Source organism: Oncorhynchus nerka, linkage group LG24, assembly GCF_034236695.1.
Source record: "Oncorhynchus nerka isolate Pitt River linkage group LG24, Oner_Uvic_2.0, whole genome shotgun sequence".
NCBI classification, from domain to species: domain Eukaryota; kingdom Metazoa; phylum Chordata; class Actinopteri; order Salmoniformes; family Salmonidae; genus Oncorhynchus; species Oncorhynchus nerka.
In genome coordinates this window covers 74,265,457-74,287,212 of record NC_088419.1, presented here as the reverse complement: position 1 = coordinate 74,287,212, position 21,756 = coordinate 74,265,457, and the positions used below count along the sequence as shown (strand labels likewise).

The window sequence follows — 21,756 nt, the reverse complement described above, 5'->3', positions numbered from 1 at the left end:
ACACAGAGTCAGTGTATATGCAACAGTTTGGGCCACCTAATTTGCCAGAATTTGACGTAATTATGACATAACATTGAAGGTTGTGCAATGTAACAGGAATATTTAGACTTATGGATGCCACCCGTTAGATAAAATACGGAACGGTTCCGTATTTCACTGAAAGAATAAACGTCTCGTTTTCGAGATGATAGTTTCCGGATTCGGCCATATTAATGACCTAAGGCTCGCATTTCTGTGTTATGTTATAACTAAGTCTATGATTTGGTAGAGCAGTCTGACTGAGCGATGGTAGGCAGCAGCAGGCTCGTAAGCATTCATTCAAACAGCACTTTCGTGCGTTTGCCAGCAGCTGTTTATTACTTCAAGCCTATCAACTCCCGAGATTAGGCTCGTGTGATCGACGTGAAATGGCTAGCTAGTTAGCGGGGTGCGTGCTAATAGCGTTTCAAACGTCACTCGCTCGGAGACTTTGAGTGGTTGTTCCCCTTGCTCTGCATGGGTAACGCTACTTCGAGGGTGGCTATTGTCGTTGTGTTCCTGGTTCGAGCCCAGGAGCGAGGAGAGGGACGGAAGCTATACTGTTACACTGGCAATAAAGTGCCTATGAGAACATCCAATAGTCAAAGGTTAATGAAATACAAATGGTATAGAGAGAAATAGTCTTATAATAACTACAACCTAAAACTTCTTACCTGGAAATATTGAAGACTCATGTTAAAAGGAACCACCAGCTTTCATATGTTCTGAGCAAGGAACTTAAACGTTAGCTTTTTTACATGGCACATATTGCACTTTTACTTTCTTTGCCAACACTTTGTTTTTGCATTATTTAAACCAAATTGAACATGTTTCATTATTTACTTGAGGCCAAATTGATTTTATTGATGTGTTCTATTAAGTTAAGTGTTGATTCAGTATTGTTGTAATTGTCATTATTACAAATAAAATAAAAAGATTGGCCGATTAATCGGTATCGTTTTTTTTTTTTTGCTGGCCCTCTCATAATCGGTATTGAAAAATCATAATCGGTCGACCTCTATTAGAGACTTACCCAGAAAGACTCACCTGCTATAATCACTGCCAAATGTATTGACTCAGGAAGTTGAATACCTCAAGACATGCGTTTTATTATTATTTATACTTTTTAAATATGTTTTAATATTTTTTTTTTTTTTTTTACAAATGTTAAAACATTTTCTTCCATTTTGACAGAGTATTTTGTGTAGATTGTTGACAAAATTATTAAATCCATTTTAATCCCAATTTTGTAAGACAAAAAAAGTCAAGTGGTGTGAATACTTTCTGAAGGCACTGTATATCAGGTCATCAAAAATGAGTTTGGAACACATGACTCCGTTATAATATTTCAGAACACATTTGCAATAACAGTTTTGCATAGTAGAACATACATCTATCAGAACCATGTTGCATGCGTTGCTGATTGACAGAACCTGTTCTACCCAGATGGATTAGTGAGTGCTGTTAACTCAAGTGAGATGTGATGTAGTAAACCTGGTTGGTTCTCTCCTTGGCCTCTCTCTGGGAAATCTCCAGCGTCCCCTGTTGGAGGATGAGCTTCTGCTGCATCTTCTGTGTATGACTCTCTACAACAGCCTCTAATTTACTGAGCTTGACACACAGAGAATCACATACATGGATTAAAGAAATTGGCAAAATCATGGTGTTGACGTGAGCAACCCTTGTGAGTGATAAAAATAAAATAAAAAGTTTAACAAAGTTAACTACATATTTGAAAAATTGGTTCTCTGTGTTATGTAGTCTTGTGTACATATTGTGTGTGTGGGTTGCTTTGGTGCACCTGGAGGGATTTTAGTTCAAGTTCCTCCTGCCTTTCCTTAATTTCTGTGTCTTTGTCTATAATCTCCTGTTTCTTTTGCTCCAACTCTCTACATGTCTCCTCCAACTGACTGTGTATCACCCTGGGGAAACAAACACACATACAGTGGTGGAAAAAGTAACCAATTGTCATACTTGCGTAAAAGATACCTTAATAGAAAATGACTCAAGTATTTGGTATCAAAACTAAAAGCATAAATCAATTCTAATTCCTAATATGAAGCATACCAGACGGGACAATTTTCATGTTTTTTAAATTTACGGATAGCCAGGGGCACTCTAACACAGACATAATTTACAAAGTATTTGTGTTTAGTGAATCCACCAGATCAGAGGCAGTAAGGATGACCAGGGGTGTCCTCTTGATAAGTGTGCGAATTGGACCATTTTCCTGTCCTGCTAAGCACTCAAAATATAACAAGTACTTTTGGGTGTCAGGGAAAATGTACATCACGCACACACACAAGGGCCCAAAAGTGTATCAACAAAGCAGAGCTTGGCATAAAACCCCAATATCCAGAAAATCTAAATCCAGAAGGACTAGGGTATTTTTTCTAATTTCACTGAAGTTAAACATTTGTGATATCCCTAACTGTACAATTATATCAGTGATTACTGTTTTGATCAAGAACAGGAGATGATAAACATAGCCGATAGCCTACTAGCATATGATGCTGCTGTCTGTGTGGGAGAAAAACACAATGCTAAATTTAGACGCAGTCAGACAAATGACCCCTGCGGCTGTCCAAGACACTGGAACCATCCAAGCAACGATGGTGCCCTGCAGTTTGGGAGGAATGTACATAAACTCAGCAAAAAAAGAAACATCCTCTCACGGTCAACTGCGTTCCTTTTTCAGTAAACTTAACATTTGTAAATATTTGTATGAACATAATATTCAACAACTGAGAAACTGAACAAGTTCCACAGACATGTGACTAACAAATGTAATAATGTGTCTCTGAACAAAGGGGGGAGACAAAATCAAAAGTAAGTCAGTATTTGGTGTGGCCACCAGCTGCATTAAGTACTGCAGTGCATCACCTTGTCATGGACTGCACCAGATTTCTTGCTGTGGGATGTTAACCCACTCTTCCACCAAGGCACCTGCAGGTTCCCAGACATTTAGTCGATGAACAACATTCTTACATGGGTATCCCTCGTCCAGATGGGTTAGGGCAGTGTGATTGCGTGTCTGTGGACCTATTGAGGCGGAAAGCAAAATTGGAGTGGATCTAGGGTGGAGGTGATATGATCCTTGACTAGTCTCTCAAAGAACTTTACGATTACGGAAGTGATAGTCATTTAGCTCAGTTACCTTAGCTTTCTTGGGAACAGGAACAATGGTGGCCCTCTTGACGCATGTGAGAACAGCAGACTGGGATAGGGATTGATTGAATATGTCCGTAAACACACTAGCCGGTCTGCGCATGATCTGAGGACGCGGCTAGGGATGCCGTCTGGGCCGGCAGCCTTGCGAGGGCTAACGGGTTTAAAGGTCTTACATCAGCCACGGAAGAGGGGGGGGGGGCGCAGTCCTTGGTAGGCGGCACTGTATTATCCTCAAAGCAGGCAATGGTGTTTAGTTTGTCTGGAAGCAAGATGTCGGTGTCCGTGACGTGGCTGGTTTTCTTATTGTAGTCTGTAATTTCATGTAGACCCTGCCACATACGTCTCGTGTCGGAGCCGTTGAATTGCGAATCCACTTTGTCCCTATACCGACATTTCGCTTGTTTGATTGCCTTGCGGAGGAATAACTACACTGTTAATATTCTGCCATATTCCTAGTCATCTTTCCATGGTTGAATGCAGTGTTTCATGCGAATGCCACCATCTATCCACGGTTTCTAGTTAGGGTAGGTTTGAATATTCACAGTGGGTACAACATCTCCAACACACTTCCTTATAAACTCACTGAGTCAGCGTATAAAATCGATGTTATTTTCTGAGGCTTCCCTGGAACATTTCCCAGTCCGCGTGATCATAACAATCTTAAAGTGTGGATTCTGATTGGTCAGACCAGCGTCGAAAAGTCCTTAGTATGGGTAATTCCTGATTGAGTGTCTGCCTGTAGGATGGTAGGAGCAAAATGGAGTCGTGGTCGGATTTGCCGAAGGGAAGGCGGGGGAGGGCCTTGTATGCATCCCAGAAGTTAGAGTAGCAGTAGTCCAGTTTATTGACCGCACGTGTGCTACAGTCAATGTGCTGCTAGAATTTAGGTAGCCTTGTTCTCAAATTTTCTTTGTTAAAATCCCCAACTACAATATATGCAGGCTCAAGATATGGTTTCCAGTTTACATAGAGCCCAGTGAAGTTCCTTGAGGGCCGTCGTGGTGTCTGCTTGGGAGGGAGGGGGTATACACAGCTGTGACTATAATCGAAGAGTGTTCTCTTGGGAGATAATGTGGGCGGAATTTGATTGTAAGGAATTCTAGGTCAGGTGAACAAAAAGACTTGAGTTCTTGTATGTTGTTATGATTACTCCTTGAGTCGTTAATCATGAAGCACACCACTCCGCCCTTCTTCCCAGAGAGATGTTTATTTTGTCGGCGCAATGCATGAAGAAACCCGGTGGCTGTACCGACCCCAACAACATATTCCGAGAGAGCCGTGTTTACATGAAACAGAATGTTACTATCTCTGATGTCTCTCTGGATGGCAACACTTGCCCTAATTTCATCCACATTGTAGTCTAGAGACTGGACATTGGCGAGTAATCTACTCAGAAGTGGTGGGTGGTGTGCACATCTCCGAAGTCTGATCAGGAGGCCGCTCCGGGTACCCCTTATGCGGCGACATTGTTTTGGGTCGGCCTCTGGGATTAGATCCAATGTCCTGGGTGGTGGTCCGAACAGAGGATGCGCTTCGGAAAAGTCGTATTCTTGGTTGTAATGTTTATAAATTGACGTTGCTCTTATATCCAATAGTTCTTCCCGGCTGTATGTGATAACACTTAAGGTTTTCTGGGCTAACAATATAAGAAATAATACCTAAAAAGGACTCGAAGCGAGGCGACCATCTCTGTCGGCGCCATCTAAGAGAAAAGAAAATCCATCATTACTTTAAGATATGAAGGTCAGTCAATACGGAATATTTCAAGAACTTTGAAAGTTTCTTCAAGTGCAGTCGCAAAAACCATCAAGCGCTATGATGAAACTGGCTCTCATGAGGCCCACCACAGGAATGGAAGACCCAGAGTTACCTCTGCTGCAGAGGACAAGTTTATTAGAGTTACCAGCATCAGGAATTGCAGCCCAAATAAATTCAAGTAACGGACATCTCAACATCAACTGTTCAGAGGAAACTGTGTGAATCACGCTTTCATGGTCAAGTTTCTGCAAAGAAACCACTACTAAAAACAACACATAAGAAGAAGAGACTTGCTTGGGCCAAGAAACACGAGCAATGGGCATTAGACCGGTGGAAATTTGTTCGTTGGTCTGGAGTCCAAATGGGAGACTTTTGGTTCCAACCGCCGTGTCTTCGTGAGACGAGGAGTGGGTGAACGGGTGATCTCCGCATGTGTATTTCCCACCGTAAAGTATGGAGGCGTCCGAGTAAGGGCTATTTGACCAAGAAGGAGAGTGATGAGTGCTGCATCAGATGACCTGGCCTCCAAAATCCCGACCTCAATCATATTGAGATGGTTTGGGATGAGTCAGTCCGCAGAGTGAAGGAAAAGCAGCCAACAAATCGCTCAGCATATGTGGGAACTCCTTCAAGACTGTTGGAATAGCATTCCAGGTGAAGCTGGTTGAGAGAATGCCAAGAGTGTGCAAAGCTGTCATCAAGGCAAAGGGTGGCTATTTGAAGAATCTCAAATATAAAATATATTTAGATTTGTTTGACACTTTTTTTGGGTACTACATGATTCCATGTGTTATTTCATAGTTGAGGACTTCACTATTATTCTACAATGTAGAAAATAGTAAAAATAAAGAAACCCTTGAAAGAGTAGGTGTTAACTTTTGACAGGTAGTGTGTGTGTGTATGTACAGTGCCTTGCGAAAGTATTCGGCCCCCTAGAACTTTGCGACCTTTTGCCACATTTCAGGCTTCAAACATAAAGATATAAAACTGTATTTTTTTGTGAAGAATCAACAACAAGTGGGACACAATCATGAAGTGGAACGACATTTATTGGATATTTCAAACTTTTTTAACAAATCAAAAACTGAAAAATTGGGCGTGCAAAATTATTCAGCCCCTTTACTTTCAGTGCAGCAAACTCTCTCCAGAAGTTCAGTGAGGATCTCTGAATGATCCAATGTTGACCTAAATGACTAATGATGATAAATACAATCCACCTGTGTGTAATCAAGTCTCCGTATAAATGCACCTGCACTGTGATAGTCTCAGAGGTCCGTTAAAAGCGCAGAGAGCATCATGAAGAACAAGGAACACACCAGGCAGGTCCGAGATACTGTTGTGAAGAAGTTTAAAGCCGGATTTGGATACAAAAAGATTTCCCAAGCTTTAAACATCCCAAGGAGCACTGTGCAAGCGATAATATTGAAATGGAAGGAGTATCAGACCACTGCAAATCTACCAAGACCTGGCCGTCCCTCTAAACTTTCAGCTCATACAAGGAGAAGACTGATCAGAGATGCAGCCAAGAGGCCCATGATCACTCTGGATGAACTGCAGAGATCTACAGCTGAGGTGGGAGACTCTGTCCATAGGACAACAATCAGTCGTATATTGCACAAATCTGGCCTTTATGGAAGAGTGGCAAGAAGAAAGCCATTTCTTAAAGATATCCATAAAAAGTGTCGTTTAAAGTTTGCCACAAGCCACCTGGGAGACACACCAAACATGTGGAAGAAGGTGCTCTGGTCAGATGAAACCAAAATTGAACTTTTTGGCAACAATGCAAAACGTTATGTTTGGCGTAAAAGCAACACAGCTCATCACCCTGAACACACCATCCCCACTGTCAAACATGGTGGTGGCAGCATCATGGTTTGGGCCTGCTTTTCTTCAGCAGGGACAGGGAATATGGTTCAAATTGATGGGAAGATGGATGGAGCCAAATACAGGACCATTCTGGAAGAAAACCTGATGGAGTCTGCAAAAGACCTGAGACTGGGACGGAGATTTGTCTTCCAACAAGACAATGATCCAAAACATAAAGCAAAATTTACAATGGAATGGTTCAAAAATAAACATATCCAGGTGTTAGAATGGCCAAGTCCAGACCTGAATCCAATCGAGAATCTGTGGAAAGAACTGAAAACTGCTGTTCACAAATGCTCTCCATCCAACCTCACTGAGCTCGAGCTGTTTTGCAAGGAGGAATGGGAAAAAAATTCAGTCTCTCGATGTGCAAAACTGATAGAGACATACTCCAAGCCACTTACAGCTGTAATCGCAGCAAAAGATGGCGCTGCAAACTATTAACTTAAGGGGGCTGAATAATTTTGCACGTCCAATTTTTCAGTTTTTGATTTGTTAAAAAAGTTTGAAATATCCAATAAATGTCGTTACACTTAATGATTGTGTCCCACTTGTTGATGATTCTTCACAAAAAAATAGTTTTATATCTTTATGTTTGAAGCCTGAAATGTGGCAAAAGGTCGCAAAGTTCAAGGGGGCCGAATACTTTCGCAAGGCACTGTACATACATACAGTGGGGCAAAAAAGTATTTAGTCAGCCACCAATTGTGCAAGTTCTCCCACTTAAAAAGATGAGAGGCCTGTAATTTATCATAGGTACACTTCAACTATGACAGACAAAATGAGAAAAGAAAATCCAGAAAATCACATTGTAGGATTTTTTATGAATTTATTTGCAAATTATGGTGGAAAATAAGTATTTGGTCAATAACAAAAGTTTATCTCAATACTTTCTTATATACCCTTTGTTGGCAATGACAGAGGTCAAACGTTTTCTGTAAGTCTTCACAAGGTTTTCACACATCGTTGCTGGTATTTTGGCCCATTCCTCCATGCAAATCTCCTCTAGAGCAGTGATGTTTTGGGGCTGTTGCTGGGCAACACAGACTTTCAACTCCCTCCAAAGATTTTCTACGGGGTTGAGATCTGGAGACTGGCTAGGCCACTCCAGGACCTTGAAATGCTTCTTACGAAGCCACTCCTTCGTTGCCCGGGCGGTGTGTTTGGGATCATTGTCATGCTGAAAGACCCAGCCACGTTTCATATTCAATGCCCTTGCTGGAGAAGGAAGTTTTCACTCAAAATCTCACGATACATGGCCCCATTTATTCTTTCCTTTACACGGATCAGTCGTCCTGGTCCCTTTGCATAAAAACAGCCCCAAAGCATGATGTTTCCACCCCCATGCTTCACAGTAGGTATGGTGTTCTTTGGATGCAACTCAGCATTCGTTGTCCTCAAAAGACAACGAGTTGAGTTTTTACCAAAAGTTCTATTTTGGTTTCATCTGACCATATGACATTCTCTCAATCTTCTTCTGGAACATCCAAATGCTCTCTAGCAAACTTCAGACGGGCCTAGACATGTACTGGCTTAAGCAGGGGGACACGTCTGGCACTGTAGGATTTGAGTCCCTGGCGGCGTAGTGTGTTACTGATGGTAGGCTTTGTTACTTTGGTCCCAGCTCTCTGCAGGTCATTTACTAGGTCCCCCCGTGTGGTTCTGGGATTTTTGCTCACCGTTCTTGTGATTATTTTGACCCCAAGGGGTGAGATCTTGCGTGGAGCCCCAGATCGAGGGAGATTATCAGTGGTCTTGTATGTCTTCCATTTCCTAATAATTGCTCCCACAGTTGATTTCTTCAAACCAAGCTGCTTACCTATTGCAGATTCAGTCTTCCCAGCCTGGTGCAGGTCTACAATTTTGTTTCTGGTGTCCTTTGACAGCTCTTTGGTCTTGGCCATAGTGGAGTTTGGAGTGTGACTGTTTGAGGTTGTGGACAGGTGTCTTTTATACTGATAACAAGTTCAAACAGGTGCCATTAATACAGGTACTGAGTGGAGGACAGAGGAACCTCTTAAAGAATAAGTTACAGGTCTGTGAGAGCCATAAATCTTGCTTGTTTGTAGGTGACCAAATACTTATTTTCCACCATAATTTGCAAATACATTCATTTAAATTCCTTCAATGTGATTTTCTGGATTTTTTCTCATTTTGTCTGTCATAGTTGATGTGTACCTATGATGAAAATGACAGGCCTCTCATCTTTTTAAGTGGGAGAACTTGCACAATTGGTGGCTGACTAAATACTTTTTTGCCCCACTGTACGTACGTACGTACACACACACAGTTGAAGTCAGAAATGTACCTTAGCCAAATACATTTCAACTCAGTTTTTCACAATTCCTGCCATTTAATCCTAGTAAAAATTCCCTGTCTTAGGTCAGTTAGGATCCCCACTTTATGTTAAGAATGTGAAATGTTGAATAATAGTGAATTATTTCAGCTTTAATTTCTTTCATCACATTCTCAGTGGGTCAGAAGTGTACATACACTCAATTAATATTTGCTAGCATTGCCTTTAAATTGTTTAACTTGGGTCAAACGTTTCAAGTAGCCTTCCACAAGCTTCCCACTATGTTGGGTGAATTTTGGCCCATTCCTCCTGACAGAGCTGGGGTAACAGTCAGGTTTGTAGGCCTCCTTGCACACACTTTTTCAGTTATGCCCACACATTTTTTTATAGGGTCGAGGTCAGGGCTTTGTGATGGCCACTCCATATACCTTGACATCGTTGTCCTAAAGCAGTTGTCACAACTTTGGAAGTACGCTTGGGGTCATTATCCATTTGGAACACCCATTTGTGACCAAGCTTCAACTTCCTGACTGATGTCTTGAGATGTTGCTTCAATATATCCATAATTTTCCTTCCTCATGAAGCTATCGATTTTGTGAAGTGCACCAGTCCCTCCTGCAGCAAAGCACCCCCACCAGTGTGCTTCACGGTTGGGATGGTGTTCTTCGGGTTGCAAGCCTGCCCCTTTTTCCTCCAAACATAATGATGGTCATTATGACCAAACAGTTCTATTTTTGTTTCATCAGGCCAGAGGACATTTCTCCAAAAAGTACGATCTTTGTCCCCATGTGCAGCTGCAAACTGTAGTCTGGCTTTTTTTTATGCCAGTTTTGGAGCAGTGGCTTCTTCCTTGCTGAGCGGCCTTTCAGGTTGTCTTTATAGGACACGGTTTATTGTGGATATAGATACTTTTGTACCCGTCTCCTGCAGCATCTTCACAAGGTCCTTCGCTGTTGTTCTGGGATTGATTTGTACTTCTCCCACCAAAGTACGTTCATCTCTATGAGACAGAACACGTCTCCTTCCTGAGCGGTATGACGGCTGTGTGGTCCCATGGTGTTTATACTTGCATACTATTGTTTGTACAGATGAACATGGTACCTTCAGGAGTTTGGAAATTGTTCTCAAGGATGAACAAGACTTGTGGAGGTCTACAATTATTTTCTGAGGTCTTGGCTGATTTCTTTTGATTTTCCCATGATGGCAAGCAAAGAGGCACTGAGTTTGAAGGTAGGCCTTGAAATACATCCACAGGTACACCTCCAATTGACTCAAATGATGTCAATTAGCCTATCAGAAGCGTCTAAAACAATGACATCATTTTCTGGAATTTTCCAAGCTGTTTAAAAGCCACAATCAATTTAGTGTATGTACAATTCTGACCCACTGGAATTGTGATACAGTGAAATAATCTATCTGTAAACAATTGTTGGAAAAATGACTTGTTTCATGCACAAAGCAGATGTCCTAGCCGACTTGCCAAAACTATAATTTGTGTAGTGGTTGAAAAACTAGTTTTAATGACCTCCACCTAAGTGTATGTAAAATTCCAACTTCAACTGTATATTTTATTTATTTATTGTTCCTTACACTGGGTAGGTGCAATGAAAAGTGTTGTTTTACAGGGTCAGCTATAGTAATAAGGTGCCCCTGTATCAAATGAAGGGTTAAGTGACTTGCTCAAGGGCACATCAGACTTTTCATTTAGCCGGATCTGGGTTACTGCCCCAACGCTTTAACCAATAGGCTACCTGGCGCCCATTAGCTCTTTAAAAAGTATTTCTGGGGTAATGGAAGAGGTTTTAAAAAGTTAATTTACTATTTAAAGCAAAGCAGTTACATATATTCAAAGTTAAATAATTGGTCTGATTACTTTTATAGACTACTATATCAACCGTATTACTCTGGATTGTGGGGCAGTTAGATTATAAAAATGTCTTTACTACAGTTTCTGCACGTGAACTGAAAGCAGGAAGACATAGGACGAAGTGAGCTTCTGTCAGAAGATGCGAATAAAAGGCAGGATCACGTGGACAACACTCATTCATCATTCATGCTGTGGGTTTCAAACAAATACAGTGAATTTGTAAAGTAGTAGGAAGTGAGCTTCTGTCAGAAGATGCGAATAAAAGGCAGGATCACGTGGACAACACTCATTCATCATTCATGCTGTGGGTTTCAAACAAATACAGTGAATTTGTAAAGTAGTAGGACATTTATAAAGAAACTGAAATCACATTTACATAAGTATTCAGACCCTTTACTCAGAACTTTGTTGAAGCACCTTTGGCAGAAATTACAGCCTTGAGTCTTCTTGGGTATGACGCTACAAGCTTGGCACACCTATAATTTGTCATTTAATGTTATGAAAACGTGGTTACAAAAATACAGTTCATGCGGTTACTAAAACAGCTGTATTGTTAGATTGGTAGCAGATATTTTTGTACCAACATCAGATTTGATTAGCCGAGAAGTATCTTAATAGTTTAAAAAGATATCAAGCACAATATTCCAGACCGATATGCATGTTTTAAAGTTTGAATGGCATGCCTAGCTTTAAAAACGGTGTAGGAGTAGCTTTCTAAATAATAATAAGTCAGAAGAATGTCAAAGATTTAAAGCTGCCATTTGTAACTTTTTGGGCGACCTGACCAAATGCACATAGAAATGTGCATTATAGATCTGTCACTCTCATTGAAAGCAAGTCTACGAAGCACTAGATCTGTTCTACGTGCGCTATTTCTATGCTTCCCATTCTTAAATTTGCTGTGCTGCCATCCTGTTAGAAGGTAACAGATTATTTTATTAGAATGGTTAAATTGGATTTTCATTGTGTTCAATGGTGTTATTTGCCCTCTAGTGACGCTTTCTGGTACTTAGAAAGACGACGCAAACAGGAAGTACAGAATTTGTTTTGCACGCATAGAAACGGCTACAAACAACGCTACGGTGCAGGTCTTTCAATGTAGTTATTTCTTGTCACGCTTCAGCCTTGGAAAAATATTTGTTTGTAAGTTCGATTCAAGCATTTAGCTAATGATGATAATCTTGTTATTGATAGAGTTGCTTTACATATCAATGTTGGTTGCATTTACTCACAAATTGCAATGCCTTTAATTAATGTATGTCGTTAGCTGTATTACTTTGCTCATGCGTCATGCAAACGAATTGTAAAATATACAATACTGTAGTTTTTGTTACTGTTTCTAGTGTAATATGCTTTGTTATTCTACATAGATGGTTATACATTATTAGAGTAATGAAAGGAGCCAATTACCATATGGTTAACAATTAGCTATATGGTTTGGCATCATGCCAGATGCATGGTACCTTAGCGCGTGCTTTGTATTTATGCAACTTCAAATGTTTAATGTACAGCTACAGTATGTCGGTGTGAATTGAATACTAAAGTATATTCTTTTCTGTATTTTGCAGTTTCACAACATAAACGTTTACAATATATTCATTCAAGAAAAGTCACGCCTTGGGAGTTTTATTGAAGACTTAGTTGTTAGCTATCTGTCTAGTTTTGCATGGGAACGCAACTCAAGGGCAGAATATTTGCTTTTGCGTTTACTTTCAGTTTTGTACAATAGCTTCAAACTTCTGAAAATACAATATTTTTTTGTTATGAAAAGTATATTTAAAAGCTGTTTAGATGGTACAATGATTCTCTACACAATGACTATTTGTTTTGTTGCATAAACTGAAATTAGGCTAACATATAGGCTGGGTTTCTGTACAGCACTTTGAGATATCAGCTGATGTACGAAGGGCTATATAAATCAATTTGATTTGATATTGCACCTTTTAAGTGGGGACTCTTGCTTCGCAAGCCCCACTAATAATAATATTAATAATTAGGATGCTTCTATTTCTCCCGTTTCATGTACAAGTGTGTATTAATACGTATGTGTGAATTGGAAATGTTTTTTTGCATATCCCAACTCCCCCTGAGACACTCTCGGAGAGTGGGGTCACAACCACATCTTGGCACTCAAATATTTTCAATTGAAACAAAGCATCTGAAAGAGTTTCATGAAACAATATGAAAGACATGATCCTAGGGATACACATGGAAAATCCCCCAATAAAACTGTCATGATATGAATGTTTTCTTTTCATAATGTATGAACTGGAACTGGAGGGCAGGCAAGGACGTAATGTCGATAGCCCATAGTCTACCTTATAAAAAGACAAGTAGCACCAGTTAAACTTTGTTACACAATCTGTATGGGCTGCGTCACAGAAAGTGTGTTTGAAAAACAGCAGCAACAGATTCCCCACAACCAGTGACAATTGCCTCCAAGTGATGTATTACAACCGGGGGTTCAGTCTTTGTCCCCTGGAAAATTACTTTAAGCACATAACCTTGGACAACCCTTGACAATAGAACACCACAGAAGCAACACAGCATTTATCTAATTTTACACAAGTTAAAAACAGAACCATGGCCATATTTTTGCTTCTTTCCCATTGGCCTGTAGCACAGTCCTTTGGTAATAATTTACACTCTGGTTTGGCTCCAAGTTCCCACACAACCCAGACAGGGTAAGAAGTGCTGGGAATAGGAGCTGAAATAAGTTCAGTGTTTATCAACCCCCAACGAAAAGTCACAAAAAAACGGAGTAAAAGGGGGATACCTAGTCAGTTGTCCAATTGAATGTATTCAACTGAAATGTGTCTTCCACAATGAACCCAACCCCTCTGAGGTGCGGGGGGCTGCCATAATCGACATCCACGTCTTCGGCGCCCGCAAAATAGATAAGTATTTCAAATAATTTGGGAGCAGTACAAATTGTAATGACAGATACAGTAATTATTTTAACATTACTTTGAGGCAATATACATTTTAACAAAGTATTTGGATTCAGCTTTGTCGTCAAGCTTCAAGCTTGAGGTGTTATGGCCCCATTGTTGAAAAGGAGTGAAGTGGGAGGCCAAAGTACCAGATACCAAATGGAGCCTCGAGTACTAAATGACTTGGGAGAGGGATGAAGGGGCTTTTGCCCAACTCATCTGTAGGAACACAAGAGGAGGCCAACAGACAGGACTGTTTGCATTTGGGGCTCTCTCACCTCATCCCTGCTTGCAGTTTCTCCATGTCAACTTTGCGCTGCTCTGCGTTGGCCTGTGAGCGTCCCAACCGGTCTCGTAGCTCCTGCATGTGGTCCAGTGTATCCACCAGCTCTCCCTTCACCGTCTTCATCTGGCTCTCCAGCAGCTGGGTGCGGTGCAGGGAGTTCCTCCTGTCCTTCCTGGTGAAACGCACCTTCTCCTCCAGATCCTGGACTGAACCGGACAAGGCCCAAAGAACAAGGTTAGAAACATCACTCAGAGAAAGAGATCTCCAGATAAAGCCTAGTCCTCGACGAGAATCTGAACACGCATTTTAATCAAGGACTCTGCTTAATCTGTGACCTGGAAAGTGGCCCCTAAAGACACAGACTCTCAGACAAAGAAGATCTAAAAGCTGCAAAAATACACAGGGATAGCATCAGAACAGTTACTTACGCTGTAAAGTTAATTGCTATCAAAAGTAGATACTTGTATAAATCAAATTCTATCCTCCTGATTCCTGCTTACAAGCAAAAATTAAAGCAGGATACACCAGTGACTAGATAAATAAAGAGGTCAGGAGCAGGACTCTAACACGGAAGCTTATAACAAATCCCGCTATGCCCTCCGACAAACCATTAAACAGGCAAAGCGTCAATACAGGATTATGATCGAGTCGTACTACACCGGCACTGACACTCGTTGGATGTGGCAGGCCCTGCAAACCATTACAGACTACAAAGGGAAGCACAGCCGAGAGCTGCCCAGTGACACGAGCCTCCCGGATGAGCTAAACTACTTCTATGCTCACCTTGAGGCAAATAACACTGAAACATGCAAGAGAGCACCAGCTGTACCTGAAGAGTGATCACGCTCTCCGCAGCCGATGTGAGTAAGACTTTTAGACAGGTCAACATTCACAAGGCCACAGGACCAGACGGATTACCAGGACGTGTACTGCTAGCAAGCGTCTTCACTGACATTTTCAACCTCTCCCTGTCTGAGTAGGTAATACCAACATGTTTTAAGCAGACCACCATAGTGCCTGTGCCCAAGAACACTAAGGTAACCTGCCTAAATGACTACTGATCCGTAGTACTCACATCTGTAGCCATGAAATGCTTTGAAAGGCTGGTCATGGCTCACATCAACACCATCATCCCAGAAACCCTAGACCCACTCCAATTTCCATACCGCCCCAACAGATCCACAGATGATGCAGTCTCTATTGCACTCCACACTGCCCTTTCCCACCTGGACAAAAGGAACACCTATGTGAGAATGCTATTCATTAACTACAGCTTTAGCGTTCAACACCATAGTGCCCTCCAAGCTCATCTATAAGCTAAGGACCCTGGGACTAAACACCTCCCTCTGCAACTGGATCCTGAACTTCCTTGATGTGCTGCCCTCAGGTGGTAAGGGTAGGTAACAACACATCCGCCACACTGATCCTCAACACAGGGGCCACTCAAGGGTGCATGCTCAGCCCCCTCCTGTACTCCCTGTTCACTCATGACTGCACGGCCAGGCACGACTCCAACACCATCATTAAATTTGCCGATGACACAACAGTGGTAGGCCTGATCACGATAACAACGAGACAGCCTAAAGGGAGGAGGTCAGAGACCTGGCCGTGTGGTGCCAGGACAACAACCTCTCCCTCAACGTGATCAAGACAAAGGAGATGATTGTGGACTACAGGAAAAAGAGGACCGAGCACCCCCCCCATTCTAATCGACGGGGCTGCAGTGGAGCAGGTTGAGAGATTCAAGTTCCTTGGTGTCCACATCACCAACAAACTAACATGGTCCAAGCACACCATTAGTCGTGAAGCGGGCACGACAAAACCTATTCCCCCCCCCCCCCCCCCAGGAGACTGAAAAGATTTGGCATGTGTCCTCAGATACTCAAAAGGTTCTACAGCTGCACCATCAAGAGTATCACTGGTTGCATCACTGCCTGGTATGGCAACTGCTCGGCCTCCGACCGCAAGGCACTACAGAGGGTAGTGCGAACAGCCCAGTACATCACTGTGGCCAAGCTTCTTGTCATCCAGGACCTCTATACCAGGTGTCAGAGGAAGGCCCTAAAAATTGTCAAAGACCCTAGTCATAGACTGTTCTCTCTTCTACCACCCGGCAAGCGGTATCGGAGCGCCAAGTCTAGGTCCAAGATGCTTCTAAACAGCTTCTACCCCAAGCCATAAGACTTTTGAACATCTAGTCAAATGGCTACCCAGACTATTCACATTGCCCCTCCCCTCCGCACACCACTGCCACTCTGTTGTAATCTATGCATAGTCACTTTAATTAACTCTACCTACATGTACATACTACCTCAACTAACCGGTGCCCCTGCACATTGACTCTGTACTGGCACCCCCCTGTATATATTGTTATTCTTTTACTGCTCCTCTTTAATTACTTGTTACTTTTATCTCTTATTCTTATCTGTATTTTTTGAAACGGCACTGTCAGTTAAGGGCTCGTAAGTAAGCATTTCACTGTACGGTGTAATTCACTGTAAGGTGTAATTTCACTGTAACCTGTTGTATTCGTCGCATGTGACTAATAAAATTTGATTTCAACACAGACAGTTACTTACTCTGCAAAGTTAATTGTTATCAAAAGTAGATACTTGTATATTGAGTTGACTATAGAATCATGAGGACCATAATGGAAATTAGCCTCCAGGCTTTTTAAAAATGTTAGATGATTTTTTTGTTGTTGTATGCATCTGAAGCAGCCTAATACTTACCCAATAATTATCCAATCAATTAAATCAATCAATCATCAAGGGCACATGCACTGTCACAAAACTACACTTAAAAAAAGGGTTCTTCATTTGTCCCCATAGGAGAACACTTTTTGGTTCCAGGTAGAACCCTTTGATGGTGAAAAAGGTTCTACTTACTTAGAACTTGTTAGTGGTATAAGGGATCCTGTAAGGGTTCCACGTAGAACAGGAATGGGCAATTATTTTGGCTCAAGGGCCACATTGGGATTTCAAAATTCAGCAGAGGGCCACACAGATTCTCTCTCTCAATGTTAATTAAAAAGCCATTTGCGGGCCAGAAAAAAAGGCATGTAGGTCCATTCTAAATTCTACATACTTTCTATTTAGTTTTAGACATTCAAGATTTGCCTGGAGTGTTTATCCCAAAATAATTTGGGGGGGTTGAATGGGCTCACAGGCCGGATCCAAAGTTTGCCCACCCTTGACGTAGAACCATGTATTAGTGAAAAGGTTCTACTTGGGACAAAAAAATAGTACCTTTCACAGGGTTCTCCCAACCTATGGACACAATTGAAGAACACTTTATGGTTCTAGGTACCACCTTTTCTAAGAGTACATTTGAATCCTTCTATGATAGTTTATCTATATAACTAAAACAATGCAGTTCTCATGCATTTCAGCTCAGTGAATTAAAGTAAGGATATTGATACAGACACATATTGTCTCGGTTGTCCCGCCCTTTACTTTCCATACCAGACTCTGTCTTCTTGTCCAGCTTTCCTCTGGTCTCAGCTAGCATCTTCTCCATCTTAGAGAGCTGTAAGGCCTTGGTGTCGCTGTCTCTCCGTATAAGCAGCATCTGCTGCTCTCGCTCACTCAGCTCTCCCTGAACCTTATTCATGTCCTCTGACAACTGCCTGCAGGACAGGACACAGACAAATCCTGGCTCTCAACAACAGGAGCACAAGGCTACTAGGAACGCTATGTCTGTAAACTGTCACCCTAAAGTCGCTTGCACTGATTACAATGATAATTGGCAACGCAGAAACCAAGTGAGTATAACAAAAGGTTTGCGATGCCTGGAGAAGTACAACAGTGATATTCTGCGTGTCCTGGTTCCCTGGCCTGTACTGGTCAGGATGGAACATCTCTAAGCTTTTCCTTCTACTGGTTGTTGTGTTTGTTCTCCGGTTGATCTTTTGGGGATGGGCTATCTAGACTGCTTATATACCCCTAACAGAGAGCACAGTCGCCCAACTACAAATACAGAGTACAGAGCATTATAATCAGACAAGTCATAAGACCGGCTTCACCAGTCTCCACAAGCCCTGCAGCTAACTGAAATTATACACACAACCAGACATTGGGCTCAATGTTGAAGGAGAACATTTAACTCCGTACAAGTCTATTTAGGAAAGCCATTATTCACAAAAATGACAAACGTGACAGTTGGAGATGCCAGGGTCAAAGTAACTCTGAGTTAAGCTGGCCATATCAAATGCATTCCCAGCTTCTCAGCAGCTGAAAGAGGCCTTATAATGCAGCCAACCAACAACAAACAATAGAGCGCTCTGACAACTATCGACTATAAACAAACAGCTGATATTACACAACTACTTAAGGTCCAATCCAATGTTAAGATGTCCATTCCACTGTATCCTGTTCGGTCTTTCGTAAGTATTGTATGTTGTCAAAACCTGCATCTTTACAACGGCATCTAGTTTAATGAAACCCAAATGGGATCTTAAATTAAACTGTCTAATTCCTGATAAGGAATTATGTTTATATGGACTTCCCCTTACTGCAGGCAGGCAGGTGTTTGACTTTGCTTCATTTGACTCCTAATCACTAGACTGGTGCAATCAGTAACTAGCTTGATTAGTACAAGACAAGACTTATCACTTGGTGAGGGGTGATGGAAGTCAGATGTTGATAGAACTTCCATCCACCAACTCTTGAATGAAGCTTTACTGTGGGGTCTGAGCATTGGTAAAAAGCTATACTTGGAATTGAAGCTATAATTGTTATTACAGTATTATAACATTTAAGAACAACAAGCAGCCTTGTCTCAGAGTAAATCAAAATGATACATTTAATAGCGGTCGTGTGTGTGCAGTGTTGTAAAGTGCAATTCTTGGCAGTAGAGTAGTGTAGTATAGAGTAAAGCAGACCAACATGTTCCCCTGGTGCCACTAACTTTTTCAGTTGGTGGCACCAGCCCATGATTTGTTTGCATCAAATATTTTTCACAATTCATACAATTTAAAACATTTGTAATCATCTTAAAGGTCATTCAAAGTGCTTTTAAGAGGTGTAGACAACTGAGATGGTAATAAATACATACATAAATAAACGTGTTTATCTAACAGCTCCATGAAAGAATGCATGATTCAAGATATTCTGCAACCTAATCCAGTGAATGTCGTGAATTTTGTTTTGACAAATAAGCTATTGTTACATTTTACTGTTAAAATAGGTCTCCAGAATGGTCTGAATTGTATTTTGTTCAATAGAGACAATCTTACCTACATCTTTACATGTGCACTAATATTCTAGGCCCATTTATTTGGGGCTAATTCACCACCTGAGTACACAATCTGAAAACACATTAGCTTGATCGGTAACACTAAACATAATACCCAATGCTGGCAGCCATGTATTAATCTAACAGTAAATGTCAAGTACAAAAAACTTTGCAGTTGTAACCTACAGCTCAATTATGCCTATGCAATAACCAATGCGCAACATTTCACACACTCTGTATCAAAGCCATATCAAATATCTTGGTTGAAGAATAGTTGCTATTGAGGTCAAAATTGAGAGTTCAGAAATAAAAAGGATACCTACAGAAAGCTGAGAACCTCCCCTCTTCAACTGTGACAACAGGATAGCTGTGTTTTCCCCAGCAATTGGATTTTAAAAATCGGAACACTTTTTTTCTCCAGGAGCATTTTGTTCCCTGGGAAAGGAGTGGCTCACTCATCATAGCCGTAGTCCCCAGCAAAACATGCACAGCCACAGGGCAGGAATCATGTGGATAATGTACTTTACCGTTTGACCAAATCATGGTTAAATCTTGAGTGAGGTGAAAAACTAATGTGACCAGCAAAAAAATAAACAGGCACCCTACTGCCTAATTTAAAAATGGGTGTCACACTGCAAAGTCAAACGTTCAAACGCAAGAGTTTGTCACAGTTTCGAACCCTGGTAGAGTACAGTAACATAGATTAGAGTCGAGTCGAGTAGCATAGATTAGAGCCGAGACGAGTAGAGGGAGTAAAAACTAGTCTCACGTGACAGAGTTGGAGAGTTGCAGGGCTTCTCTCTCATGTCTCGCTGCCTGCTGACTAGCCTCCTGCAGTCCCTCTATGGCCTCCTGGGCTCTCTGGTCTCTCCTCTTCAGCTCTTTGAAGGCTAACACCTTCTCTTTCACCAGGTCCTTCTCCAAGCGGCCCACCTGGAGGAACGCACACACCACACAGTGTGTGAATTGAACTCTCTCAACTCACCTCCAAACCGTGATAATAAAATGGTCTGCTAAACTGTACTGTAAATTTGAACAAATACTTACTTTTTACCCACTATACCAGGGTTCCCCAACTGGCGGTGGTTTTATTTGGCCCCCAAGTTTTCTGAGCATTTTTAAAAATCATTGTTGGAAATAAAATACTGTAAAAACACCAGGAAATCAGCTACAAGTGATTTTAAGTTTGGAAATCTGTTCCCAAGTATTCCCATGCATAATAGAGACACGTGATCATATACAAATGTAAGCAACGTTTGAAATTATGTTTTAGTCAAATATTATCTGTTTGGGCTTCTTGTGGTCAAATTGTAGTCGACAAATTATGTTCCGGCCCCCCGACCATCTGCTCAAGAAACAAAATCAGCCTGCACTATAGTCAGCCCCTGCAAGCCGAAAGTAATCCGTTTGAACACAGGAATCTGTCTAAACAATTAGGCTTTTCAAAACACTCATGAGCAGCAAGCATGCACAGTCAATTATAAACAGATATGAACTCTATTTTATTAACTCTGCTGGGCCCTTAGAGGAAGTTCAGGCTGGCCCACAAAAGCTGGCTTTGCACATAAAGAACTGTACCAGTTAAAGCAATGTAGAATGTTTCCAAATAGGGACATTTGTATTGCATCTCAAACTCGTACATTAGATATGACAACTGCAGCTCTAGTAGTCGATTTATTCATTCACCGAGTTCATTCACCGAGTTCAATTGTAATGTTGTATGTACTGCTGTGTTGTGTTTAATGTTCAATCTCTGATGCTGGTTTGCTCATTATGTTGTATGTAACTTACAGGCTGTGGAAATAATGTTCCTCTCTGAGGACAGTAAAGTATCTATCTGTCTACCTGCTCCAGTAACAGCGCCTGTCTGTCCTCTAGCTCCGCCACACGGGAGGTGCTCTCCTGCAGCATGGTCTGCAGTCTCTGGACGGTGTGCTGCAGCTGCAAGTTCTGCTCACTGGAGCTCTGACACACCAGAGAGCTACCCCTCATCTCCGCCTGCAGAGCCTCCACCTGGGGACAGAGTACGCTGGAACTGCCTGTTTGAACTTCACTAGTCTTCATCCATACACTTCACAAGTTGGAAATGTATTTAATTTTTGTTTCACATCCTATAATTTTTTGGGTCTCATATCCTTCACATTGTTCCCAAATTCCTCAGTGCCAGTCTGCTCTCCTGCCCACTCCTTATGGAATGGTCATGCCACACATTGTCATGTTCAGCTTGAGAAGAAGTGACAAGGAGTTGGCAAGAGAGCAAAAACCGATCTGGAACCAGACTACAACATCCCACCCACAGATATCACACAATGTGTCTGGAATATTG

General features: G+C 41.6%; 1 protein-coding gene across 1 annotated transcript in view; it reads right to left on the bottom strand.

Annotated features, from left to right (window-relative positions):
* The window catches only part of LOC115108579 (coiled-coil domain-containing protein 18-like), a 43,265-nt gene that overhangs the window by 8,209 nt on the left and 13,300 nt on the right, over positions 1-21,756 (bottom strand). Inside the window, exons 15-17 of the mRNA XM_029633094.2 lie at positions 21,276-21,443; positions 20,200-20,363; positions 14,188-14,401 (exon numbers count right to left, since the gene is read on the bottom strand). Coding sequence (XP_029488954.1) covers positions 14,215-14,401; positions 20,200-20,363; positions 21,276-21,443 — 519 coding nt within the window. The 3' untranslated portion in view covers positions 14,188-14,214. The remainder of the gene's footprint in view (positions 1-14,187; positions 14,402-20,199; positions 20,364-21,275; positions 21,444-21,756) is intronic.